Source organism: Chionomys nivalis, chromosome 21 (assembly GCF_950005125.1).
Source record: "Chionomys nivalis chromosome 21, mChiNiv1.1, whole genome shotgun sequence".
NCBI classification, from domain to species: Eukaryota; Metazoa; Chordata; class Mammalia; order Rodentia; family Cricetidae; genus Chionomys; species Chionomys nivalis.
This window is the reverse complement of record NC_080106.1, coordinates 46037780-46049853: the sequence shown is the minus strand read 5'-3', so window position 1 is coordinate 46049853 and position 12074 is coordinate 46037780. Positions and strand designations below refer to the sequence as shown.

Sequence of the window (12074 nt, the reverse complement as noted above, 5' to 3'; positions counted from 1 at the left end):
TTAAAGTTTTTATTCCTCTACTTGTAGAATCTTTCAGGTTGCCTCATTTGGAGTAACACTGGATGGATGGATGGATGGATGGATGGATGGATGGATGGATGGATAGATGTGACTATGGGTCACATCCTATAGCATCAGTACAGAGGAGTCTTATCTCTTAACCTTAGCAGTATCTCCCCTCCTAGCAAGCATACAACTTTCATTCTCTTTCAAAATCTAGTATTTGATCCAAATGATGGAACAAAAGGCAAAGCTAACTGTGGAGCTCCTGAAGGAATGATGTCCAGTTGCTGTAGAACTAGAATCCAAACTAAACTGTCCCAAATGAACCAGAACTCCCCTTTTAACATTAGGGAGGAGACACACAGCTAATATGAGGGCACATGAGCTTCTTCTAGCTTGTGCTCCACCATCCTCCGATGTGCCTCTATGACACATAGCACACCCTGGCTGTTGGAGTCTGACCTTAAGAGCCACGTGTGAGACAGGTAAAAAGAAGGTCAAGGACTTGTCTCGGCTGAGTCAGACTTTCCTGAAATCTTACCAAATATCTTGAAATCTTCTACTTATTTATGAATTATATTATATTGTCAATGAAATCATTGTCAAACAAATGTATAGGAATATCAAGAAAATAAGTAAGTAAAAGCATCAATTTGACCATGTTTTTATTTTGAGTGACAAATTAATCCTTACAGTTATGATGGTTATACATTACAGGAACTGAGCTTCACGAAGAGCCACCTGCAGGCTGTCCAGGTGGTTGGTTCCATTCTGTAGCACCAAGGGTTTCTCTTCTTCTTCAAGTAATAGGAAAGTAGCTTCATCTGCAAGTCTGCTACTGACAGTCACAAAAGAAAAACCTCACTGAGCACACAGACTTTTCCAGATGCTTCTATAAGGGTACCGCTAGACACTCATATATCTTTTACTGCATCAAATGTTTATGGAAGGTGGTGGTTCTAAAGCTTTCTTCCTAACCTAACATTTTGTCTGATGATCTCATGACATTGGCAGAAGAAAAGAAGGAATGAAGAGGAGAGAGTCATTCTTGGAAGACAAAGCAGAGGGAGGAGAGAGTTGAAATAAAAAAAATGTACTCTTCCTGTACAGCAAATTTCCTTGCCACAGTTTGAGTCTTGGAATTTGGAGAATTGCTAGAAATCTTTAGTCTCTGAGTCTTCAAGAGGCTCGACAGGATGATGAAAGCTGTTGATGAAGAAACAGTGCCATGTTTGAAGAACCAAGGGCTCCTGCTAGCCTGAATTATTAAACAGTCCACATTCAGCAGGCTGCTGCCTGCCGGCCTGCCTGTCTTCAGCAGGTGGTGGCCCTCTGCCTTTTCTGTAGTGCAGCTGCTTGCTCGTAGCCTCCCCAGAGCTCAAAACAGCCATTTGCCTAAGTTAAGACAGACACTGTCATTACTCCAAGCAGAACTTCACAGAAGCTTTCCCGGCTAAATGCTCCAACCATCTGAATAGCACCAGCCGGCTGCTGGAGTCATTAATAATGCATCCACACTTATCACTACCTTCAGATGACTACGCTAGTGTTGAGAGGCTTGGTCAGAAGGACTGGGACGAGTGTTTGTTCACAACACTTAGCTTCATTCTGTCAGTTCCTGATGTTGACATTGTGCCCAACTGGGCTCTGACAACCAGAGGTGCCAGCATCACGTTGTGCTGTTCGTTCCCTTGCTTTGGAGTGTACTTGGCACAACCAAGCCATTGCATTTGGCCTCCTCTTTCTCCCAGCTTTTCTTTAGAGAAACAGTTTCAGGCTCTTTACCTGGGTCTTGCTGCAGATTCTTAGTTTGAGAGGCACATCCTCTCGTGAAACGAGTTGACATTTCCCCCCCTTGAGTTTGAATCAACACCCATGAGAAAGACTACTGCAAAGTTCTGCCGAGGCTTCTTCTTTAGAAGCCTCTGTGCTTTTCCAAAAAGCAATGCGGGAAGCAAGAGGGCATTCTGAAGCCCGTATGGCAGCGGTGATGGAGAAGCTAAGCTGCGAGAGTACACGGAACACATCAGCTTTTCTGAGCTAGAGTGAGGAACGCATCGGCAGAGCATTGTTTCCGTGCAGGGAAATCTTGCCTCAAGTTTTCTTGCTAAAGTTCACATGTCAATGCTGCTTGTCAAAATATATCACTACACAAATGATGTCAATGAACTGATATTAGAAGTTCCATTTTAATAGAGAAATTGTGCAGAAGGAAATGTAGGAATTTTCCTAGGGCCACATCCACAGACATACAGCATAAACAGAAGAATCGGTGTGAGATGCATCTACCTGCAAACAGCATCCTTTTCTAGTCTGTATTTGTTCTTACAAAGATGAAACATCTGTTAGGCCAAATAGTGGTCACCCTGAGGCTTGTATCCTAACCCACAGAACCTGTGATACATTAGAATACTTGGCAAAAAAAATTAAAGTCACTTAACCCGATGGAACTTGTGTGGCAAATCTGATGACTGTCAGTTTGCGGCTATCCTGTTTATCCAGGTGGGCCTAATGTACCCTCAAGGGTCAGTAATAGGGAATAGGAAGCGGAAAGTGTTAGCTTCGGAGAAACATTGCTGTGAGAACAAGTTCCCTTGTTGGTAAAGGTGTTATAAATAGAAGAGCCGTGAGGTAAGGGATGCAGGCATCCTCTAAAAACCAGAAAAAGAAAGAAGTAGAAGTCTCCTAAGTACTTGATTTTAATCAAAGGAAACCCATTTCAGACTTCCCATCTCAAGAGCTATAAACAAGCAAGTTCATGCTTCTTAAATCTACTCAGTTTGTGCAAACATGTCAGGTAATAGCAGAAAACGAATATAAAATAGTTTCTAGAAAAGAAGTTGTTCGCTCACCTCCACATGAGCACCGTGGCATGCTTACACACACACACACACGCACGCACACACTCACGCACACACACAAAACACATATAAAAAACAATAATAGAAGAAAATATATTAAAATAAAAAATAAGAGATTAAGTTGAGCAATAATAAACATAGACACCTCAGCACCAATATGTTCGTTACCCCACACCATTGGTGGCATAGAATTTTTTAGAGCAATTCAGTACCATTTATCAAAAAAAAAATTCCATATTTCTTCATGAAGAAATTTGGGTTCTTGGAACTTTTCTCAGAGGACATAGACACAAGTTCTTAAACAGACGAAAGAAAAGACAAATTTTTTAAAAGGTAGAAATCAAAAATATACAACAGCGTAGACATGTTGAAGTAAATTATGGAATATAGTTGCATTTGAAGAGAAGGCAATTAAAGCTCTGGAAGCATTCTCAGACAAAGAAAGAGCTCATGGTTCTTGACAGACAGACAGACGCAGACAGATAGTATTAGAGACAAGCTTGCATGGTAGTGTGACTCCACACGCGGAGTACAAACATCTATATACATTTATATGTGTTTGCCATAATAAAAGATGGAAAAGACTGGAAATAGAAAGTGATCATTTCCAAAGTTCAATGTATTGCTCTAATATTCAAGCAAGGCATTCAGTAACTCTCGAGTAAAAGCTAGCTGGGAGAAACACATCTTCCAGGCTCAAGACATAGGAGTTGGAGACCCTTCTTCCTGGGAACGTCCTTCACCCCTCCCTCTCAAAACAAGCTACCACGCAGCCATGGGAAGTGCCAAGAGAGTTCTGAGCTGAAACCTGTGCTGTCATCGCAAGTACCAAGAGTTCTGAGCCGAAACTGACTTGCCTTTGCAACGAGGGAGTTGAGCTGGGGCACAGACGACAGCAGCTGAAAGCTTCCTTCAACCCTGAATGGGAAGGACACTGAGGGCTTCCTGCACCCGAGTACTGGGAAGCCAGTGCACAGGACAGTGAGCTTGTCTTCAGGGGTGCCTGCTTTGTTGTTCCAGGATACCAGGGGTATTAATGTGAACAAACTGTAGAAAACTCACCTGACAGAGAAAGAGCTACAGAGTGTCATCACCTGAAATGACCACTTTCCCTCCCTTTAGATGGCACTGCCTTTTATTAAAGACAATTGATAAATTCCTAGCTCACAAATGAGCAAAGAACTAGCTTTATTTTAAGCTATCTAGTAAGTTATATTTGTTTTCGAAGGAGTATAGACATGAGCATATGTATTTATTTCATGTGTACACATACTTGATTTTATATATTACAAGTGCATATGTAAAACATATACAAACTTTTAATTGATTTATGGTAAAATATATAAAATTTAAACTTTCAAAGGCCAACACTTTATTGAGCACATTCTTCCTTAAAGTGATATTTCACTGTCGCTGTGACAGAGTAGCTCATGAATAACAATTGTTTCTTACAGTTTTAGACAAGTGAGTTTTTTAAAATGAACTTTTAAAATTAATCTCCTCCTCCATTTTTCCCCAAAGGAAAAGAACTGCAGAATTGAATGTAATTTGAAAGTTGAAATTTTAAATTTGTTGGAATAATTTTCTATCAGCTGACTTCTGTTTGTTCTGCTGTTTTTACTCTCTTTCCACGACAGGGATATGAGTCGTCTTGCCATGGAGGACTCTCCTGCAATGCTCCCTTTGTATTAACTTGTGGAACAGAATAGATACGTGTTGTCAGACAACAAAGGAAGTTTCTGTGGTGAGTGATGGCCTGAGGTGGAGAAGGCGAGAGCCCAAAGGGAAGCCAGAGAGAGAGAGAGAGAGAGAGAGATTAAAAACCACACAATTGAGTTGTTCCATTGCAACACTGGCGAGGATTGGAGATGGGAGAAAAATAGAAAGAAAAGAAGTCAGAGAAAGATGGTGCGTGAGAACAGGCTGGTGGGTTCAGAAACTGGATATGACAGAAACAACTGGAGCGAGACCAAGAGTACTGGATTCTCAGAAGAGGAAGTGGGGAGAACTTGGTAATGTTACTAGAAAAGTGAGTGTCTGCTCAGGTCTCCTTTGTTCTGATTCATCAGGGAAAGTCTGATTTGCACTGGGGCTGATATTAGCCATTTTGATCAATAAAGAAGTCAGGGAACAGTTTACCATGAGCCAAAAGGGTATGCCAAGATAGTTGGGTAACCCAAAAAACTTGGAACCCAAAGATACTTGATAATTTCCTGGGTTCCAACCTGCAGCTAAAGGACTCTTGATGATAGTCAGGGACACCAAGTCTCCTATTGCAGTAGATATGGGAGTGAGCCGGCTTCTGTGGAATTTCCAAGGTATGTGCTAACATCTGCCTTGCATACGGTTCAATCGAGTCTTAAAGTTCTTGGTAAATTTCTGCACATTTGGTGCAGACTCAGAGATTCCCTAAGCCTGCCAATCAAAAGCATTTTCTAAGTGCTTATGACATGTCTCAAACACCATGGAAAGTGGTACACCATGTACACATGAATTCATAAGTAATAACAATCATGTTCGCCTAAACACGCACATTTAAATTTTTTAGCAAGACTCCTTTAATCCCAGCACTTGGGAGGCTGAGGCAGGCAATTTCTGTGAGTTCAAGGCCAGCCTGGTCTACAAAGCAAGTTCCAGGACAGCCAAAGCTACACAGAGAAACCCTGTCTCGAAAAAAAAAAATTAACAATATAATGAAGCTAAAGATTGTGCCTTACAATTAAAATGGCTAAGCAACGAAGTCAACTGAACATATAATAAGATCCTTCCCTATTGTTACTGATTATCACCTCTCATTAGGCCAGGGAAAGGCGTGTTGGCTTCCTGCCTCAGCACTCCATCACTAAAGCCTGTTCTTTACCTCCCTGCTAAATTAATCATAACGAGACAGAGCTCAATGCCTGACACAGACAGGGTCTCAAGAAACACATGTTAGATGAACAAATCTATCAGATCCTTTCCTATTACATACAAATATTTCAGCGTCTCATTATTTCCTATTTATCTTCCTAGCATTCTACCTCATTACAACTCATTATTGCTTATTATGCAGCCAAGTGCCCGTCCCGCTCCCATTCTTTCCTGCTCTGTGTCCCCCTTTCACTAGATGTTTCTTGATTCCACCCCCAGAAGTTTGACTTTGTTCATTTGGTCAGAGCATTTATCAAGTACCAACAGTTCTTTCTAAATACCCAAATGAGAAGAAGTGATGCTCAACCCATTTTCCACACAAATTCCATCTTCAGCTTCCCACAGCACTAATTGGTTTACTTACTATTCAGGGAATTGGTAGCACACCTCCTGCCCTCTGCTATGTAAAGGACGGTGTTCTTTGATGCAGACAACAGAGTCCACTGTGCCTACTTTAAAGAGGATGGCATTTATTACAGGCTACTCCATAGCTCCTAGGATTTCTGGGATGACCAGTGTACCAAACTTAGGCATTAGCATTCAAGAACTGTACATCTGAGAAGTAAACAGGTTGTTTGTCTATATTAAAGGAATGCGTGGCATAGAAATTTTATTGCTTTTGCCTCCTCCAGATCCTAGTTCCTGACACCAGGGACCAAAATAGAATCTCACACTTTCAATGCCTGTGAAAATCGAATGTTTCCACGAGACATTCAGTCTCTCCACACGTGATCCCAAGATCATGCTGCTCACTCTCGCTTTCAAGTTTCTTGGAGGTGCACTTACTTGGGGACACCCAGTGACAAGAGAAGACATGGTAGAGGTGGATCGTTTGGAGATGGTAGAGTGTGGATTCACTCAGCCCACAGACCTAGTACACTCCTTAGGCTCACTGAGTACATAATCGTGTCCATCTGCCTCTGCACCTCCTGTTTGCCCATGGGAAGGAGACAGCCCGATGAGTGTGTCATCAGGGAAGAAATGCACACCGAAATTTGTAGCAAGCACACCAGGAACAAGTTGACTTAGGCGAAGCAGAACTTAGGAGCACCAGGCAATGAAAACCTCAGTGTTTCTTTTAAGGAATTCTTTTTTAAAAAAATGAAATGTGTTCAATTGCCCCTTCCCAAGATAAATAATTGTTCATAGCTTCTAGAGTCCAAAACTCTAGCCTCCACTGCTGATGATATTTATAGCTCATAGATTTGTAATTAATTGGGGTAGTTTTCCTTACATTTTCTCTTTGAACTCTACAAAGGAGAATATTATCAAATTAAATATAATTCCACTCTCCAGCTAAGAGCACAGATTTTGACAGTGTTCTAAATAAACAAACAAACAAACAAAACCTCCAAGAGAGTAAAAGGTGTCTCATATTAATTATTACTTAGGCAGAAATTGCTGATTATTAAAATTAGCCCTACTAAACTATTTAAATAAGTTGGTCATCATTACAAAAGACCCTCCTCCATACACATAATACTGGCCAAGAGATATTGTCATCGTCAACTCCTCAGCTCCCCGAGAAGCAGAAATGGCTTGCTTAGTCCTCCCTGCCTTCCCTACCAAGGATATGACAGACTATCACTCCAACTCCAGAGGTATCAGAGAATCCAAAGGCACCTTCTGAGATGGGGTCCAATGAAAGTGTCGGAAAGTGTTGCTAATAAATTACTAATTTAATTGATGCTAATGAGATATTTCAAGGAATCATACAAATGCATTTTTTTTTTTGGCAGCAGCAGCATACTTTATTCCCGGGGTCATCAGGTCCATTACCTGCACCTTCATGACGCACCCACACTCACAAGGGACCCCTCCCTGTGGGCTCAACAGCCTCTGCCCTCAAGGGTAGGGATCACTGGTCTTTATAAAGAAATATTCCATCCGTGGTGCAGCCTGAGTTAGGAGCCCCAGGCTCAGCAGAGACACTGCTCTCTGGCCAGCGTCCTCCAGGCTCAGCTGCTTTCTGAGGCTCCAGGGACTTCTCCAATGGGAGACACAGACTCCCCATCCCTGACGAGCTGCTGTCTGGAATACAGGGAGGTCCACAGAGTGTTTCTACGAGCCCTTCGGAAACTCGCAGGGAACGTGAGGCACTTGATTGGGGACCCCCGCATCCCGGCTGCCTAGACAGGCGCTTATCACCACTCCATGTCCCACACCAGCATGGCATTACCATCAAGCACCCCCCACAGGCATGGCCAGTCAGCACACCAACTCCCAGTCCCAGTGAGCAACCCTTTCTCCAGGAGCACAAGGGATTGGCATGGAAGAGGTCAGTGGTCCTGCCACGAGGTCAGCGGTCCTGATGTGGCAGGCCATCTTCCAGCAGCACGAGGGATGGGCATGGAGGAGGTCAGCGGTCCTGATGTGGCAGGCCATCTTCCAGCAGCACGAGGGATGGGCATGGAGGAGGTCAGCGGTCCTGATGTGGCAGGCCATCTGGGCCCAGCAGATGAGCGTGTGCGTTGTCTAGGACCTGAGGCCCTGGTCCGACCTGAGTGGCAATGATGTACTGGATAGCACCTGGGCTGGGCTCCATAGCCAGCGCAGCTTTCAGCTCATCAGAGAGAAGAGCAGGCGTCACCGGCAGCCCCTTTAGGAACTTGTCTCCGTTTGTTGCAGGGGGAAAGCTGTGCCTCACGGCTGCCACGAACTCAGCCACAGTGTAATCCACTGTGTGATCACAGAGTGAAGATCACAGCATTGGGGCCCGCATCAAAGGTGTATGCCACCTTTGTCTGCCCGTGGTATGTGTTAAAGCCGTGTACTAGCTGGATGATGCGCCTGGAAGTGTCGTTGAGGTAGGAGATGGACGGGAAGGTATCGAGGCAGGTGGCGTGAAACTGGTTGCTATCCGTCATGGTCAGCTGGGCAAAGGCCTGGAAGTCCCGCTCTTGGATGTAGCGGGTCATCTCCTTCATGCGCTCAGGCACAATGGACTCCGCCCGGAACTTGAGCAGGGTACTGGTCTCCACACTGGTCTGCATGCCCACGGTGCTGCCTGTCTGCTTCTTCTGGGCACTCACCACAAGGATAAGGATTCGGAGTTGGGGCCAGTGCCACTCTGGTGCTATCTGCCGGGCGACGCTGTCCTTTCCATCGCTCTGCTCCCCCATCTGCCACTCCACGAAGCCCCCATAAAGACTGTGGCACGCACTGCCTGAGCCCCGCCGAGCCACTTCGGAGAGGTCCCCCTCAACCCCGTAGACCAGGGCCAAGGTATAGGCTAGGCAGGCGTAGCCCGCTGCTGATGATGCCAGGCCTGCAGCAGTGGAGAAGTTGTTCTCTGAGGCCACGTGCACCTTATAGTTGAGGCTGAGGGGAAGTGCGTCCCCATCCCCTGTGCTCCTCGCTTCCGAGCCAGGCGGCGGATCTCCCTCAGGCAGGCCTGGAGTCGTGGCTGCCCCACATCCTCCTCTTGACCATTCAGCCAGATGCGGTCCTCCGTGAAGTCCTTGTTGATGGCGGCAGTTGTGACGGTTTTTAACTGGTACTGGTGCAGCGTGACACTCAGAGAGGAGTTGATGAGCAGGATCAGTGCTTCATCTCGCTTCCCCCAATACTTGATAACCGCGATGTTGACCGGCGCGGTGCAGGTGACGACCAGGTCCTGAGACTTTTCCGAAGCCATGGCCGAGAGAGTCTGGAGTCAAAGCAGCAGAGCCCAGCACCGGTCTCCGACCGGCGTCCACAGTCTCACGCGCTGCCATATGATTGGCCCACGGACCGTGCTGCTCCCGTGCCATCCAATAGGCTGTGGGCCAAGCCCACGATCCACTTTTTAGCCTATGGACAGAATCGAATGATGTGCGGCCGACACTGAGCCCGCCCCGCCGCCTCCGAGCGCGTGGCCATACAAATGCATTTTTGCTTAGTGCAATATTAATTCAGCAAAGAAAGTAAAGGAAAGGCAGCTGCTTAGACAAGGTCCTTGGTAGTTCACCATCACAACTCTGAAAAAAAGTAGCAAAAGCATGCTTCTGGCCCACCTTAAGAGGCTATAGCTCAGAAGTTTCCTGTCGATGTTTCATGAATCTGATCAAATCGACTGTTTACGGAAGCCATTCGTCGAGTAACCAAGGAGACACAACAATAATACTACTCAAATTTACAGAACTTTTAAAGCGACATTCTAAAGCCCACACCATTTTCAAGAGCTCAGTGTCTTTTGAGACTAAGAATAAATACAATCTGCGACCCTCCACCTCATTCTCCACACAGGTTCTTGTATGGCCTGTTTCTGTTACTCCTTTCATGTGGACCAGATTCGTGAGCATACCGGTGCTTGGGGCTGTGAAACACAGCTGCGCATATACTGCCCGCATCGAAAGCGTCTTCGGAAAGGTGACTTCTGGTGACTGGCAGAAGCTTGGAGTCATTAGCATGTTTCCTTTGGAATAAGTCTCATTATGTGTTCAAAATAGTTCAGGAGGCCTTAAAGAGGAGAATGGAGGCAGGAGGTGGCTTACCTGGAGTCCATTACAGTGTGGAGGGATCAAATGAAAGCAGGCAGTGCTTCCATGACTCTGTGGTACCCAATCCAGGCAAGGCTCCCCCACTTCACAAATCCCTCCATTAACCACGGCGTCTTACATGGAGAGTCTAACTGCTCACAGAACTAAAGGCCGGCTCACAGTTACCCTCGGAGTGCATCATTTTCAGTGCTGATTGCCTACCATTAAGGCACGAGAATCCAATAACAGGAAACTATTTTAATAATTTTTAAAGGAAGTTTAAATGATCCACGCTCGATCAGGGTCGATGAAAATGGCCCCGATGTCGAAGGGCAACAGGTTGCTAATAAATACAATAGTTTAGGGAAGTACTGTAGCTGTCGTGGAAAAACTATATTCTGGGAAAATAATACAACTGTAATTCATTTTTGAGAGCTATTGAGACTTCTTGGATGAAGAATGTAGTTATTAAAGGCAAAAGTACACAGTATGTTGTAATGAAATGTTTGCGCTTCAAGCTTCATTAAATGCTTTGTGAGCCTCTGGGGAAATTCCATCTCTCACACACAGAAGCAGTGTTTGTACATGGTGTGTCAGGAGAGGAAGTGTGCAGAACAGTGCTCAAAAGATAAGCTCTTATCCCCCCAGCAGAACCCGCTGAAGTAACAAATGACACACGTGGACACATGGCTAACCCAGGCAAATGAACACAACACACATGGACACATGGCTAACCCAGGCAGATGAACACCACACGTGTGGACACATGGTTAACACAGGCAGAGGAACACCACTCGTGTGGACACATGCCTAACATACAACACATGTGAACACATGCCTAACGCAGACAGATGAACACCACACATGGTTAACACAGGCAGAGAAGCATAACACATGTGGACACACGGCTAACCCAGGCAGATGTACACAACATGTATGAACATATGCCTAAAGTACAACATGTGTGAACACATGCCTAATGCAGGCAGAGGAACACCCCACATGTGAACACATGCCTAACGTACAATACATGTGAACACATACCTAACACAGGCAGAGGAACACCATACGTGTGAACATGTGCCAAACATACAACACATGTGAACACATGCCTGACGCAGACAGATGAACACCACACATGTGGACACATGTGCAATGCAGACAATGAACATGAGAAACTCCATCATGGCTTCAGCCATTCTTCTATTTCATCAAAATGTCTTTTTTTCCTTCACCTATAATTTAATTTAATATAATTTTAATTTAAGTTTTATAATTTAAAAACTATAAATTGTGGATTGTGCTTGAAGTACAAGGTGGCTGAGGAAAGCAGATAGTTTCAAGCAGTGAACTCTTCTGGAAAGGTTCTCATTCTAAATTCTCCTGCCACCGTCAGCTAGCAGCGCACTTAGGACTCTGAGTCACCAACAGGTTGAGAGTCGGAATGTGCCCATTGTCCGGTTTATAGTATTTGCAAGTTTGTAATATTAAAGTAGCAAATAAACTTGTGAGCTATCTGATTTTTTAGGAATCGGGGACGTCCACTTAGGAGGAATATGTAAAACTAGCAGGAGTGGTATGATGGGCTCATTAGTGAGGCATCTTTCCATGAGAAAGCAGAAGGAAGGTGTTCTCTAAGGCTCAGAACTATTGCTATGGTTTTTGTGAACCCTGACCTTAGGAGGAATGAAGTGTTCCTCTGTTAAGGCTCCTTCTAGAGTTTTTCACTTGCTAATTGCATCCTGGTCCATGTGCACACTGCTCACCATCAACAGATGGTAGGTTAAGGACAGAGATGTCCTGCTGCTTTCCTGAATTCACCCAGTCAACCTAGTGTCTG

The 12074-nt window shown here is 44.7% G+C and overlaps 1 protein-coding gene across 1 annotated transcript; it reads right to left on the bottom strand.

The window, feature by feature from the left end:
* Nucleotides 1-7844: 7844 nt before the first annotated feature.
* LOC130863696 (diphosphomevalonate decarboxylase-like) lies at nucleotides 7845-9464 on the bottom strand. The gene is given in 4 exon segments (XM_057753905.1): nucleotides 7845-8072; nucleotides 8193-8463; nucleotides 8465-9132; nucleotides 9135-9464. Coding segments are annotated over 3 exon segments (1215 nt in total). The 5' UTR covers nucleotides 9412-9464; the 3' UTR covers nucleotides 7845-8072; nucleotide 8193.
* Nucleotides 9465-12074: the final 2610 nt, after the last annotated feature.